The sequence below is a fragment of the Globicephala melas genome, chromosome 2 (assembly GCF_963455315.2).
Source record: "Globicephala melas chromosome 2, mGloMel1.2, whole genome shotgun sequence".
NCBI classification, from domain to species: domain Eukaryota; kingdom Metazoa; phylum Chordata; class Mammalia; order Artiodactyla; family Delphinidae; genus Globicephala; species Globicephala melas.
Genome location: NC_083315.2, coordinates 89408696 through 89424917, shown reverse-complemented (window position 1 = coordinate 89424917; position 16222 = coordinate 89408696). Strand labels below are relative to the sequence as shown.

The 16222-nt window shown below is 47.3% G+C and overlaps 1 protein-coding gene across 2 annotated transcripts in view; it reads left to right on the top strand.

The window, feature by feature from the left end:
• The window catches only part of SORD (sorbitol dehydrogenase), a 35652-nt gene extending 22832 nt beyond the window's left edge, over window positions 1–12820 (top strand). For both annotated transcript variants that reach the window (XM_030842932.3, XM_060293571.2), the window contains 5 exons: window positions 3611–3729; window positions 6548–6613; window positions 7590–7765; window positions 11332–11453; window positions 12372–12820. In XM_030842932.3, the coding sequence (XP_030698792.2) occupies window positions 3611–3729; window positions 6548–6613; window positions 7590–7765; window positions 11332–11453; window positions 12372–12537 (649 nt within the window). In that variant the 3' untranslated portion in view covers window positions 12538–12820. The remainder of the gene's footprint in view (window positions 1–3610; window positions 3730–6547; window positions 6614–7589; window positions 7766–11331; window positions 11454–12371) is intronic.
• Window positions 12821–16222: the final 3402 nt, after the last annotated feature.

Below are 16222 nucleotides of genomic sequence, written 5' to 3'. Positions count from 1 at the left end.
GTGCATGGGCTTCTCATTGTGGTGGCTTCTCTTGTTGTGGAGCACTGGCTCTAGGCGCATGGGCGTCAGTAGTTGTGGCACGCAGGCTCAGTAGTTGTGGCGCACGGGCTTAGTTGTTCTGCGGCATGTGGGATCTTCCCGGACCAGGACTCGAACCCTTGTCCCCTGCATTGGCAGATGGATTCCTAACCACTGTGCCACCAGGGATGTCCCCACAATTATTGTTACTACGTGCCTGGCCTTGTGCTAATAAGTGCTTTGCATGTCTTATTTAACTTTCATAACTGTAATGGCGAGGTGGGCACCAGTTATATTATAGTATTGTGTGAGAGTCAGCAGAGACAGGAGAAGGCTAACTGGCTAATTGGCTTGAACACAGAACAGAACCAGGAGTCAAGCTGGGGTGGCTGTGATTCTCAAGCTCCTGCCCTGTGCTCACTACCCTACCTCAACTCTCAAAGTGATTTGGGGAAGTTGTGTCTGGCAGAAGCAGAGGGCTATACCTTCTGCATGGGCCCCAGCCCATGGAGCTCTGGGATGCTGCTTTCCTTCTGAACCGACCAGGCACATTTTCCTCCTACCCCAGCCTGGCCCCGGCAGTGACTCTTTTGGCTAGGATGGGGCTTGTCTTTTGAAGTCCAGGTGCCAGTCACAGGGGCGGTCTGACAGATCTGAGTTTTCTAGTGTCTACTGGAAGCCTTGAGAGGAGTCACAGGCCAGGGACCTCGTGATGAGTTTAAGTCAGCACTCTAGGAGAGAGCAGTTTACCTACGCAGAGTCCACCTTTGGGCAAGTGGTTCTTGAATCTTCCCACTTTTTCTGGGTCCTTTCCAAGTCAAAGTGGCAAACAAGTGTTTCGTGGAAGGCAGAAGAGCATGGCGGTAAAACTTGAGACTAACCACTGGTCTCTCCCATTTGCCAACTGTGTGACCTTGAGCAAGATACTTAAACTTTGTAACCTCCGTCTCCTGTGCAATGGAAATAATAGCATTGCCATGATGAAATGCATAGAATTAGTGATGGGATTCAGTGGGAAAAGCATATCGAGTACTCAGCACGAGGCCTGGCACTGAAGAGGAGCTCAGTAAACAGTGCCATGATGTGTCATAGCTATGGCCTTGTATCTGGTGGATGTTACAGGGATAGGCCTGAAAAGGAGCCTTGCACTGGGAATCGGGGTCGGGGGGCAGGGGCGCAAGTGGTTTGCAGGGAATGGTGTGGGAGGAAGTGTTCTGGTTGGCAATGGCAAGGGGAGGGCTGTGGAGGGCCTCTAGGGGACATGCGACCCCTACCTTTCCTCTTCTCCTGGGGTACTTTGTATCTATGTCCTCAGCCCCGCCCTGGATCTACACCCTTCTCTCTGGTTTCTCTTTGTGCAGATTTGTACACTGCCACACCTTCTTTATTTTCCGACCCACCTTATTTTCTTTCTGTCTTCCTGCTTCCCCCTTGGCTTCTTGATCATTCTTTTTTTTTTTTTTTTTTTGCGGTACGCGGGCCTCTCTCCCGTTGCGGAGCACAGGCTCAGCGGCCATGGCTCACAGGCCCAGCCGCTCCATGACATGTGGGATCTTCCCGGACCGGGGCACGAACCCATGTCCCCTGCATCGGCAGGTGGACTCTCAACCACTGCGCCACCAGGGAAGCCCTTGATCATTCTTTAACCCTTTTTCCTATTTCCTGGATCCCATTGTGAAAACCACCAAGTTGCTTTGTCATTTTCTGGTGTTTATAAAATCATGAACAATTAGGGCTGGGAAGAAACTCATCCCCTTTCCCTTAACCTCCACTGAACAAGGTTGGGGAAGGAGGACCCAGTAACTCTCCCCAGGTCAGTGGCAAAAGGGCTGGACCCCAGGACTCTGGCAACGGCTGCATGTGTGATAATGCAGCATCTGCCTAATCAGTGGAATAATCTCCCACGTAACAATCCTCTCTCATCACCATCCCCAATCCCATTTCTCCCTGGTATTCTTATTCCAAAGGGAAGTCAGAGCAGAAGATGAGAGGAGCACACAGTTCCTGACCACAGGCCACCCTCTGTTTAGCCCCAGCACCAGCTTTGGGGGAGGCCCAAATGTGAAGAGGCAGGGCTGTTGGAGAGAGTGTGTGTGACTGGGGGTCCTTGAGAGAGTTTGGGAATCTTCATTATTTCACTTCAAACTCTTCCCCCTTATTTGGAATTGATGGGGTAGGTTTGGTGGGTAGAAGGGATGACGACAACAGTCAGAGCAAGAGAGTGGATTGGCGTGTGGGAAATGATATGAGAGAAGCAGAGGGGAGGGGAGATAAAAGGGGTGGTGGGCACCAGTCAGGCCGAATGCAGGCCTTGTTATTTATTCTGTGGAGGATCAGGAACAGAAGGATCATGGGGATCAGCACATGGTTTGGCTGCCACTTTTTTCTCTTTTTGGAACTTGAGGGTTTTCACGTTCTTGCACGTGGAGGTTGTGGATGTGCTGAATAAATACTGGGCAGTGAGGAGGTAGCAGAAGTTAGATATTAACTACGGAGCTGCTTGTACCGAGAGGCAGCTGATGCGGGACAGGCAGAGGATATGGAATCAGGAGATCTGGGTTTAAGTCTTGCTCTTCTGCTCACTAGCCTTGTAACCTTGGGCAGGTCGCTCAATGTCTTCAGCTTCAGTTCTGCTTCTGTAGAATAAAGGTTAAAACAAAGCCTGTCCGGGAATTCCCTGGTAGTCCAGTGGTTAGGACTCTGGACTTTCACTGACAAGGGCCTGGGTTCAATCCCTGGTCTGGGAACTACGATTCTGCAAGCCTTGTGGCCAAAAAAAAAAAAAAAAACCACCACCAACAACAAAGCCTGCCCTTCCTGCCTGACAAGTTCATGGTGAGGATTAAATGAGATATGGAGGAGAAAGCTCTCTAAATCTGTAAAGCATTATGCAAATATTTGCTGCCTTCATCAGTGGGATGGTTAAGAGGGTCAAGGTGCCAGTGGACAGGGAAGTGAAAACCAAGAACCCAGTGGCAAAGGTAACACAGCATTTAATCTGCTTAACCAATCCAGGGACAGCCAGGCAGCTGCTGCTATCAGATATGGTTCTTCTGAAGTGTGTACTATGGGAGACAACGTACAGAGTGAAGTCAGCTTCTAATCACTGTTTCGCAAAGCTGCTGATAGTCTGGATTGTTTGCTTAAACAAAACCAGAAAGGTTATAAATTTGAGAAGCAGATGAAATGCTGGAATGGTGTTAAGTTAAACCCTTGTGAAATGAACTTTTCATTTATGAATGACAGCCACACCACACTTTATCTTGGATAGCATTTTCAGGGGGGAGCAGTATGATATGGGCTCTGGAATCAGACATATCTGGCTTCCAGTTCAAACCCTTTAAGCCTCTCAGTACTCACTGGTTTTGAATTTTTGGAGCAAGTCATTTAATCCTCCAAGGCTTGGTTTCCTCGTCTGTAAAATGGGAATAATAATATCTACCACAGAACTATTCTGAGGATTTACATGAGTGAATGTATATAAATTGCTTAGCACATTGCCCAGCACATAAATTAAAGCTCAATAAATATTAGCTATTGTTATTGCTGTTAACCCGGAGGGACTAACTAAGTGTGTTGAATGACTCCTCAGACTTCCTGACAATGTCACCTTTGAGGAAGGGGCCCTGATTGAGCCACTGTCTGTGGGGATCCATGCCTGCCGGCGAGCTGGAGTCACCCTGGGGCACAAGGTCTTTGTGTGCGGAGCTGGTAAGAAACAGATGACACCCTGGTTGTGAGTTCATTAAAGGGGAATGTGGGGATCCCTCTGCCCATTTCATTCTCCCTCCAAGGGCTGAAATTGGTCATAGAATCTTTCCGGGTTAGGGAGGATCACAGTGTCCCATTCCTTCAATGACACGCACTTTGCTAGATAAATATCTGCAGGCATGGTAGTAACCAATGTTATTTCCTAGGCAACATAACCCTTTTGTTCACTTAAAGAATGCAATTTGGGATTATTTTTCAACCCTTGACAGGAAACTAGGGAAATATTTTTGGTAGTAAAGGGAAGGGCAACTTTTGGACTTTCAAATCATCCTGGAGAACTGGTCTCCTGGTCCTTCCAGAATGAGGCGGCCCATGCTTATGACCAGCAGAAGGAGTGGGGTCCAGCCCACTGTGAGTCAGCACTCTGCCCACATTGGCTTGCAGCAAGCTGCCTTCTTCCTCCCCTGCTTCCAGTCGCTTGAACAAGCCTAGCAGCCTCAGACTGAATCATCTAGGCTTCTAACTGCTTCTGGTGACCCAAACAACATGCTTCACTCCTTGTGGGTGTGATCTGGTATTCCTCATACACTTTTATTTTTTTATGGAGGTATAACTGACGTATAACATTATATTAGTTTCAGGTGTACAACATAATGATTTGATATTTGTATATATTGCAAAATGATCACCACAGTAAATCTAGCTAACATGTCATCACACAGTTATAAAATTTTTTTCTTATGATAAGAACTTTTAAGATCTATTCTCTTAGCAACTTTCATATATGCAATACAGTATTAACTATAGTCACCATGCTGTACATTAGATAACCAGGACTTATTTATTTTATAACTGGAAGTTTGTACCTTTTGACCCTCTTCATCCATTTCACTGCTGCCACCACCACCTCTGGCAATCAATCTATTCTCCATATCTATGAGCTCAGCTCCATATCTATTCTTCATATCTATGGAATATTTTATACACACACACACACACACAAACACACACATACCACATTTTCTCTGCCTATTCATCCATTGGTGAACACTTAGGTGTCTTCCATGTCTGGGCTATTGTAAATAATGCTGCAGTGAATATGGGGGTGGAGATAACATTTTGAGTAAGTTTTTATTTTCTTTGGATAAAATTCCACTTCTGAATAGAAGTAGAATTACTGGATCATTTTTGAGGAATCTCCACACTGTTTTCTGTAGTGTCTGTACCAATTTACATTCCCACCAACAGTGCATAGGGGTTTCCTTTTCTCTGCATCCTCACCAATAATTGTTACTTGTTGTCTTTTTGATAATAGCCATGCTAACAGGTGTACAGTGATATCTCTTTGTGGTATTGATTTACATTTCTCTGATTAGTGGTGTCAAGCATCCTTTCATGTTTATTTTGGCAATCTGTATATATTCTTTGGAAAAATGTCTAGTCATGTCCTCTGCTCAATTTTCAATCAGATTGCTTTTTGCTATTGAGTTGTGCAAGTTCTTATATATATTTTGGATATTAACCCATATCAAATATATGATTTGCAAATATTTTTCTCCTACTCAACATGTTGCCTTTTTCATTTTGTTGATGTTTCCTTTGCTGTGCAGAAGCTTTTTAGTTTGATACAGTCCCACTTGTTTATTTTTGCTTTTATTGCCTTTGCTTTTGGTGTCAAATCCAAAAACTCAAGACTGATGTCAAGGAGCTTACTGCCTATGTTTTCTTCTAGGAGTTTTATGGTTTCAGGTCTTATATTCAAGTCGTTAATCCATTTTGAGCTAATCCTCATACACTTTGTGACCGATTTTCTTTGGCAGGGCCAAATAAGTGACTACAGGGCTTCCTAAGCAGGGTGATGGGTATAGAAGATTTGCCTCAATGAGCCAGCAGGCTGTAGGATTCACGTGACAGATTTTTTTAAAAAAAAACTCTGCATAAGTAATACTTTTTTGCCATAGAAAAAGGAGTTAAATCATACATACCACATACATACCACACCTGCACGCATGTGCACTCACACAACCCATCAGCCTGAGAGAACCACTGTTAACATTTTGGTGTAGAATATTTCAGTTTGGTTTTTGTTTTTGTTCGTTTAATTCATGAGATCATCCTGAATATGCTTCATTTTACCTACTCTTTCAAAAAATTAATATACTGTGAACATTTTTCTATGTCATTAGGTAAAAGAGTTAGACATAATTTTTAATAGCTGTTTGGTATCCTTCTGTAGTTTACTTAACTAATCAGCCCTTTGTTGGTTATTTCAGGTATTTCTCAGTGTTTTGCTTTCTGGGCGAACTCACTAAATTATTCTCAAGGGGAGTGTCCGAAAAGCAAGTCCTCAAAGATATTCTGCATAGCCTTATTTGTGGTCTGGTTTTTGTGTTAAAACCATCTAGTGTGCCTATAAAGTGGGGAAGCAGGTGGTCTTTGGGCTGATTCTCAGGCACCTGGACATCCTGGAGCTGCCTGAGCAGCTGGGTCAACCTAGGACACCCTCCAAGGTGGTCCTCAGAGGGCACCTGAAAGGACACGTCTCACCTTGGGGAGGCATGTTGGGTTCTAAGAAGGTAGGGGGTCAAAGAGAGAACAGGAGCCCAGCACTGGGAGCAGATTCCAGGTAGAGGACAATCCCTCATGCACTCATTTACTCATGCATTCAACAAACAGTTGTTAAGGTCTCACTATATGTTAGGCACTGGGATAGATGCTAGAGGTACTCAAAAGATACAGTTCCTGTCCATGGCCTAGACAAGGGGGAGAGCTGGTGTTTGATATTTCACAAATGTCTCCTATTTCTTGCTTTATTTAGGGCCAATTGGACTGGTCAGTTTGCTCGTGGCCAAAGCAATGGGTGCATCTCAAGTGGTGGTGACTGGTAAGGTTTTCTTCTTTTTAAATCTCCTTGGGATAGAAGCAGCTGGGCCTACAGTTTTGGAGCAGGGGCATGAGACCTGTTCCCTTCCTGGTGTAGTGGGTGTCTAACGAGGCTCCTGCTCTTTTCTTCTGGGTTCCAGGGTTGAAAAGCCCACCCAGGAGATGACCAAGTCAGGGCTGAGGAGGAGACTCTTTTGAAGCTCCTGGGAGAGGGTGGCTGCTGCAGAGAAGAGGACCTGGCTCTTTATGTGTGGACCTCAGATGCTTATACTGCCCACCTGGTCCTAAGAAGAGTTTCAGCCCTTGGGTTGTTTGACCAAGCTCAGAGGGTGTGTGTGGTGTGTGTGTGTGATGTGGTGTTAGTGAGGTATGTGATGTGTTTATAAGAGGATGTTTATGTGTGAGGTATGTGGTATGAGTGAGACACTCATGTGTGTGTGAGGAGAGGTTCTCTGACAGGACATGTGGGTATGTGTGTGTGGAGCAGCATGGTATGATGGAAGCGTGTGGGGTATAGAAGGGTGCGTGTGTGTGGAGAAGGTATCTGTGAGAGAGAATGTGTGTGTGTATAATGTATCTGAGAGTGTTTGTATGTATGAGGAGAGGTTATATGTGAGAGTGTATGAGTGAGCATGTAGAGTTGTATGGTGTATGGGGTGTTGGGGATATATGAGGGGAGTGGGGATGCAGAAGGGTGTCATTGCGTGTTTTGTGTGAGAAGGTGAGAGAGTATGTGTGTAGCTGTGTAGAGCTGTGTGGTATGTATGGGGGTGTATGGGGATGTAGAAGGATGTGGATGTTTGAGAAGTTATCTAAGAGATTATGTGTGAGGGTGTGTTTAGAGAGTGTGTGTGTTGGGCTCAGCGACACCATCACTACACCAGAGCTTCCTTGCCATTGGAATCTGCACCTTCATTTTTTCTCCCTAATCCACCATCCAGTTTCTCAGTTTGAAAGAAACTTTTGTTCAACTTTAGATCTGTCAGCCTCTCGGTTGTCTAAAGCCAAGGAAGTTGGAGCTGATTTCCTCCTCCAGATCTCCAACGAGAGCCCGCAGGAAATTGCCAATAAAGTGGAAGGCCTGCTGGGGTGCAAGCCTGAAGTTACCATCGAGTGCACAGGGGTGGAGACCTCCATCCAGGCGGGCATATACGTGAGTGGAATAAGGGTAGCTAAGCTGGTAGGCAGCTTCAGGGAATCAGCCCAGGGTAGTGAACCAAGTAGGATTCCTAGGATCAAGCTTCTCCACTGATTTGCTGTGTTGACCACCCCTCCCCCCACCAGGTAATTCCTTGATAACTGCTCTCTTATCTCTCTTGTGGAGGTAGTGACATTTCCCTAACACCTTCATTGGGTTATTGTGAACTTCGAACTAGGTAACAGATATACATGGGCCTTGAAAGATGTTAAGTGACCCATATCTTTAGGATGGGATTTCTGTTATGATCACATCTGTGATCATGAAAATAGTGCTCCTGGTAAAAAAAAAAATCAACAGAAGGAACAAGGAAGCATGCCTTAGTTGAGTGGGAAATCCCTATCTTGCTTTATTGAGGAAAACAGTAGTCTTTGAGTCATTGATACAAACTAACAGTCGTTAATTCAGCTAGTCACAAAGGTGAGGTGATATTTCAGTATCACGGTTGTCTGCTACTGTCCTTTCCCAGAATTAGGAACAGATAAGCTGCCAATACCTGAGTTACCCCTCAGCAACCCACCAGTAATTTATGGGATGTTGAAGGGGGAGGGGCAGGGAGGAGTAAAATTGAGAAATCAAAGTATGAGGAAAAGAAGGAAGAAAAGAATAAGAACTAGATTCCAAGCTCTACCGTGGGCCGTGTCCTCTGCTGTGTGCTTTATAAACATGATGCCTAATCTGTATAATAGCCCTGAAAATGAGTTCTCGTTTTCCACATTTTACAAGGAGAGCGGCCCAGTGACTCGCCTTGAGCGCACTGCTCCAGTGCCTGGGCTTTCCTTACTCCATCTGGCTCCTCTGGAGAGGAAGGGATAGAGGGGACAAGGAACCAGTGCTAGGGTGGGAGGGGCTGGGCTGGGGAGAGCATCGGTAGCTGCCACTGCTGGGCACTCCTGCCCTGTCTCCCAAAGCAGCACATGCTTCTTCCTTCCTTCTGAGTCACAGCCAGTCACACACAAGGGCACTGTCCACCGTGCAAGACATTCTGGGAAAACCTGATCCCTCGAGCTGTGTGGCACGGCCCTCAAGCCTGGCACACCCAGGCAGAGCTGCCTTCCCCTCCTCCTACCAAGATGCATATGGCACCGGGGGCCAAGGAAGCAGCGGGAGAGGCAGGAGCAGGTGCCACTTTTGCCCTAACCTTGTTCCAGCTGGAATCAGCCAGCTCTCTGCTCCACTGTCCGAGACAGTCAGTGGTCACCACGTGGGAAGGGGCAAAGAGAAACCAAAACCCAGAGGGCGATGGATGTGTGTGTGATCAGTGGAGCTATGTTCAACCCATGGCAGGTCTTGGGTTCCTGCCTCATGCCTGGCTTTGTGCCAGACACCTTGAGGGCTTGACCAGTAAGGTGTGTCTACTGTTTTCAAGTTGTCAGCAGGTCAGTGACCCCCACTCAAGAGAGAGGCAGTAAAAGACATGGCTTCCTAGTACAAGTTCTTCCTTCTTCTTGTGCCCTGGCTGGAGGGCATCTGAGAACAAGTTGATATCTCCAACTATTGATGGTGGGGGCCCAGTTGCCAGGCTACCTGAGGTGGGCGTGGAGGTAAATGTGACACAAGGGCCTTCACCAGCCTGAAGCCGGTGCGTGTCCTGAGTGGGGAGTGGAGCATCATGCATGACAGGTGCTGTAGAATGCTACAGTTCACTCTGCCAAGGGGCAGGTTAGGCAGAGGCACCTTATGGACATACCTGAGAGTCACCTTTCTGCCATGTGATGTCTAGATAATGTTCGTGAGGAGACATAGCAAATGCTTAGGGTAGAATTGATGTCATCTCCTTGGTGTGGAAGTCACAGCAACAAAACAGTGGTCTGAGATTTCCTTTGCCTGTGGTCAATAAGCTACTGGCCTCCTGGCAGCCTGGGATGACCAGTTTGGAAGAGGTTCCTCTTCCTCCTTACCAGGTGGAGAGGAAGTGCTGAATGGGCAACAGTTTTCCTGGAAAATTTCTTAGTGTATTCTGTGGCTCCCTCACGATTCTGAACACCTCCCCCAACACTTTTCCAATGAGGACAGCAATGTTTTTCAGTTGTGAGATACCCTCCCCCTTACTGACAGTGTTTATATGTCACAGGTGATTTGTAAGTGACTGTGCTTCAATAAAAACGTTGAGCCCATCCTAGTGCCAGCCACTGTGACTGTCACCCCTAAGAGCCCTGCTGAGGGGGAGGCATCGTCCTGTTCTCACACATGAGGAACCCATGGCTGACAGAGCACCGTCTAGGGTCCCAGAGCTCAAAAGTACAAATGCTGGGAGTCACCTCCACACTACAGCCCTCTCTCCAGGGTGTATCCTTACCCTCGGAGGTAGAAGCTGTGATGTTTGCTGTCTTACTGCTCCATTGCTCAGCACTTAGAATAGTCCCAGTAAGTGCTTTCTGCTGTTAACTGTAATGAAAACTTAGCATGAATGAATTGCCCATTTTTCTGTCCCTCACATCATCGAGCACAATGACCCCCCAAAATCTCTGGAGCAGGCCTAGCACTCATGTGAAGTTATGTGGAGATTGTTGGGGAAAATTTTGCTCTCTGCCCACTCAAAGAGGAAACTGATGAATCCATTATGACTGATACCATTGGGAGAATGTCTCTGGAACAAAAATTTCTAATTGCCAGCGTGCACATATAAGGCAGTTTTTAAACCACAGAAGTCCTATAGCCCTCCCCATTGGTATAGTGCTTGGTAGTTGTTTTTTTTTAACCAAGAAGGTGGTCCGTTAGAGGTTTGGCACTCTGTCTTGTGGGGAGCACTCTGGAGGAGGAAGTGGCTGACACCAACGTCTGGTACTGAATTAGTAAAGCTTTTTTTTTTTTCTTAATTAGTATTTATTTTATTTTTGCTGCGTTGCGTCTTTGTTGTCTCATGCGCGCTTCTCTCTGGTTGCGGCGAGACGGGGCTACTCTTCGTTGCGGTGTGCGGGCTTCTCATTGCGGTGGCTTCTCTTGTTGTGGAGTACGGGCTCTAGGCACGTGGGCTTCAGTTGTTGTGGCACTTGGGCTCAGTAGTTGTGGCTCACAGGCTCTAGATCACAGGCTCAGTAGTTGTGGCGCATGGGCTTAGTTGCTCCGCGGCATGTGGGATCTTCCCAGACCAGGGCTCGAACCCGTGTCCCCTGCATTGGCAGGCAGATTCTTAACCACTGCGCCACCAGAGATGCCCCCTGAATTAGTAAACATTTGAAAGATGCTCAGTGGCTGCTGAAGGGTCAGCGATGGTTGTAGGGGAGATTCTCATTGCTCTCTGGAGAACCTTTGCTGTTTCCTGGGATGTTGTGGACAGCAGAAGATGCTCCCACTGTGCCTCCACTGGTAAGTGTATTGTTTCAGGATCTTTAAAGGAGACATTGTCTACTCTGCTGCTCTGTTGAGTTTGGTTAACATGCTGAAGAGTCCAGCAGTATAGAAAGAGTCATACTCTGAAATTTTTGGATACTTACCTGTTTGTATGGCAACAGTGCTACTGTGAGTGGGGTCTGCATTTTCTCATCTTCTTGGTTTTCTTGTTCTTACCTCTTCTTCAGGCCACTCAATCTGGTGGGACGCTGGTGCTTGTGGGGCTGGGCTCTGAGATGACCAGTGTGCCCCTAGTGCACGCAGCTACCAGGGAGGTGGACATCAAGGGTGTGTTTCGATACTGCAACACGTGAGTATGTTGTGGGTGAGCCAGGGTGGCGAGTGGCCAGCAAGTCCAGGGAAGGCCCTAGGTGGCCTCTGGGACCAAGAGTCTCTGCCTGTTTATTCATGAGGGGCACTCCCTGGCCACACTGACATCCGTGTGTTATGATAAGGATCCAAAGATAGAGCACTCACTTGTGGTTAAAGAATGGGAGGGCAGAGCTGAGAGGGCTGTAGGGAAAGAGGGAGGGAGCGGGATTTTGAAACATGCTCTTCTTGGGTGTCTGCCACTCATTGTCTAGGCCCTCTCTTTTCCATTTCTTTAAGTGGCCAGATCTCCATTTTCCCCCTTTAAAGGGAAGAAGGAGAGAAACAGGACAACCGCAAGAACTCAAGTTCCTTGGTTCTCACTCCAGATCCCCAGGTCCCACCCTGGGAAGTGAGAGGGTCTTAATAAATCCCACCTCATGTTCTGTGGGTCCATCCTCTCCCCTGCTGGGGCACTCTGTCCAGGACCACCTTCCCCACCAGTGGCCCTTTCTCCCATCTTCAGAGTTTGTAACCATTCCCTCAGCAGAGTGCTAGTTTCCCAATAAACTCTGCCAAGCCAAGCTGCTAAAGGGTATGATTGGATCATCCTGGGTTTCCCCACTGGAGGCTTATCTGCCTTTTCACAGTGGCTTCCATATGCCTTATGCCTTCATGCCAAAGGAATTCTAGGCTTCATGGCAGACATTGCAGACGGACAGGGGACATTTGGGAACAGACTCTGTACTCCTGAATTATAAGTCATAAGATCCTTTCTCCATTGTTGGCCTGTAGAAGTGACCTTGCAGAACCACAGAGCTACAAACAAATGTGGCCAAACTTATCTTGTGCTGGGTAGTTTTGGGGACCTCCTTCTTTCCTCCTGAAGGTTGAGTGTGATGCTTGTGATTTTTTCCAGGTGGCCGATGGCGATTTCAATGCTTGCATCCAAGTCTGTGAATGTAAAGCCCTTGGTAACCCATCGGTTTCCTCTGGAGAAAGCTCTGGAGGCCTTTGAAACATCCAAAAAGGGATTGGGGTTGAAAGTCATGATCAAGTGCGACCCCAAGGACCAGAATCCATGATATGAATTGGGCTCTGTCCTTGTCCCCACTCTCAGCATCTTGGGGTTGAGTGGTTGGCTGGGCAGTGGTGGAAGTTTCTTTTGAGTAGTAAGAATAATTAAAATAATTCATTATAAAAAGAGAGGCTTACACAGAGGAGTTGGTGTGCCTTAAAAACACAAGTAGGGGGACTTCCCTGGTGGCGCACTAGTTAAGAATCTGCCTGCCAATGCAGGGGACAGGGGTTCAAGCCCTGGTCCGGGAAGATCCCACATGCTGCAGAGCAACTAAGCCCGTGCACCGCAACTACTGAGCCCGCGCTCTAGAGCCCACGAGCCACAACTATTGAGCCCGCATGCCACAACTACTGAAGCCCACGCACCTAGAGCCCGTGCTCCGCAACAAGAGAAGCCACCGCAATGAGAAGCCCGCGCACCACAATGAAGAGTAGCCCCCACTCTCCACAACTAGAGAAAGCCTGCGCACAGCAGCGAAGACCCAACGCAGCCAAAAAATAAATAAAAACAAAACAAAACAAAACAAAAAACCCACAAGTAGGGAGGGACTTCCCTGGCAGCACAGTGGTTAAGAATCCGCCTGCCAGTGTAGGGGACATGGGTTCAATCCCTGGTCTGGGAAGATCCCACATGCTGCAGAGCAACTAAGCCCGTGCACCGCAACTACTGAGCCTGTGCTCTAGAGCCCACAAACTACAACTACTGAGCCCATGTGCTGCAACTACTGAAGCCCACGTGCCTAGAGCCCGTGCTCCACAACAAGAGAAGCCACTGCAATGAGAAGCCCATGCACTGCAACAAAGAGTAGCCCCCACTCACCGCAACTAGAGAAAAGCCCGTGTGCAGCAACAGAGACCCAGTGCAGCCAAAATAAATAAATAAATAAATTATTACTTTAAAAAAGAAACACACAGGTAGGGAGAATTTGGGAGAACTTGTAGCCAAAATGACCTGTTCGTGCTGATCAAAGTTCGGCAAGTAGAGCAGAGCTTGGCAGGTAGGTGCCAGGACTCCCCTTCTTCCTGGAGTGCCTGGAAGTTGTGTAAGGAGAGAAATCTGCCCATTGGGTTCCTGGTTCTACTATGACTGTGGCCAGATGGGGGATGAGGGCTCAGTTATGAAGAGACCATTTGCAACTTTATCAAGACTTAACTGGCCCAGAACCTGATTTTCACAAAAACCTGCAGCTCAGGGTTGGGGATGAAAGGTTGTGAACAGTTTTACTTTAGGATACAGTGCTTCTAGACATAAGTGCTATTTGGTATGATGATAAAAGAATAAGGGACTCTAGGATAATTTAAAAACCAAGCAAATAAAACTGAAATCCCATGTGAGATACAGCTAGCTTGCATCCCTCAAATGTAGAAGTAGACAAGGAACTTTTCAGTGCTGCTTGAAGAATTGCCTCTTCAACTCTTGAGAATTCTATGTGACTTATTTTGCAAGGTGAAGAATTGCCTTCCTAACGCGCCACACCCCCACTCTTCTGCACATTCAGAGGCAGCCACTGCAGGCTCCTTTGTCACTAGGCAACCAGGAGGCGCCTACGTAAGGACAGCCACGGGGAATCCCCATGGGAGACCTTAAATCACGCTTCTGACTAGCCCAGGAGGTTTTGGTCAGTATATCTGTCTTACCCACCCCACAGGGTTAGCATGCCCTCCTAGGCTCAAAGCTCACTGATGATTATTAGACAATCTGTTTAGTTCTGGTCATTATGAGCGAAAAACCTTTTCCCTTCTCAGAGCCAGTTAAGGGTCTTTGTACCTACCTTTCTGTCGTTTGAATGATAGTTCCAACCTTGTCTCTTTTAATCATGGGGTTTTCCTGGGTAAGATTTGGATCCAAATCACATCATGCCATTTGTGACTTTGAGATTACTAGTCAAGAATGAGGATATAGTAGCTGTGACATGACTTGGGCTACAGTCTAATCCCTCATTTCTGCCGGGGGTGGAGGGTGAGTTTGAAGAGGTTCTGGTTTTCTTGTGACCAGGGAAGGCTGTAACCAGTGCCTGGGATTCCTCAAATTGGTTTGGGTAACAAATTCTGCTTGTAGTACTCGACTGCTGCCACCATTTGTGGCCCTGTTTAGGGAGGAATCACTTAGGTTACCCATTTCACAAAAGGAAGCATCTGGGATTTTTGAGAGTGATGCATTTTCTGCATCAAGTACAATTTTCACTGACTGTTGAAATTTTACTTTAATGATCTCTAATCCTCACAGCAAGCCAAATATAATTATTTTACCACTAAGGAAATAGAGAAATCAAGTAACTTGCTCAAGGTCACACACTGCTTTTCTTTTCTCATGTTATCTTTGGAGGAGGGTGGGATCTTGAGTCCACAGACAACACAAATACACACTCAGGAGCCACACTGCTTCCTTCTCTGAGTCCTGTTTAGGTAGGGCCAAACTTGCCAGCTCCCTTTTCTTGAAACTCTTTCCAGCTCAGTGATGCCCAAAGTTCCTTGAATGTGGAATGAGAAAGACTCTTCCCTTTCTAGATTGGAAGTCTTCCAATAGAAATGCCCCTGAAGGAGGTGGACTCACTATGTTAAATTCACAAGTAGCCACTCTCCCTCTGATTGTGATTTGGTGGAGCGAGGAAGCCACTGAGCCTGAAAAAGAGGAGTTGCAGTGGGGACTCCTGGAAAGGTAGGGCTATCAAGGACAAAAAACATGTGACACATTTCACAATGGTGATTGGATCTTCTAAGTCAGTGTCTTGGAGCTTCCACTCCCTGGCCTGTTAAATGGGCTTCATGATACCTCCATGAGGGCAATTACAAAGAGTGAATGGGCTGATTGAAAACAGCAGTTCAGGGAACACTCCATTTCCAAATCCCTCCACGCTCTCAACCTACTGTGATGTTTCACAGCTTCCCAAGCACGGGCAGAGAGCATGGTTGGTGGAAGAGGGAGTGGTGTGGGTGAGCTGCCAGCAAGTCCTCCAGGTGGCGAGAGGGCCCAAGTCTGTGGCACTGAGCCGGCCCTGTGGCTCCCCCACCTCTGCATCCTTGTTGAAATGTTCCCTCCACTGTTTGGAAGGGGCTGCAGGAAGCCCAGTAATTCAGTTCTCTCGCTACCTCCACTGAGTGTTCAGTAAGTGTTGATTCAGTGAATCAGTTCCGGAAACAAGAATATGAATTCCCCACGAGCTCTACAAGCTTGGGTGTCTTTGCCGGTCTTTGTGTGCTCTGTCACTCACGTGTGGCAGCAGTCAGTACTGAGGACCCCACCCAGCCAGCACTCCCAGCTTGGGTGGAGAGCTGGGAAGAAGAATCCTGCAGGCAGAGGGGAGGCTGCCCCACAGATGTCAAAGGAGAGAGGGGACACAGCTCCAGCCACTTCCTCTTGCCATTCACATTTGGCTACAGTGGATGTTGATATGAAGTCACTTCTGGATCCCCAGTCCCTGGTCCTCAGGCCATCCCAGTCTCATTTCTGTGTAGCACAGTCCTACCTCTTCCTTCCTGGTTCCTATTTTGCTCCCATTGGGAGAGCAAAGGAGGCCCATGGGAACTTGGTTGGGCCAGAGGTTAGGAGTGGGGGAGACAGATAGGATTTATTGGATATTTGCCTTTTCCCAGAACTGTCCTCTGCACATGATCTAAGTCTGAGTTTGGAGTACAGAAGCCAAAATATAGGACCCACATCCCTGGGTAGTAGGCAGGTCTCCAACTTCG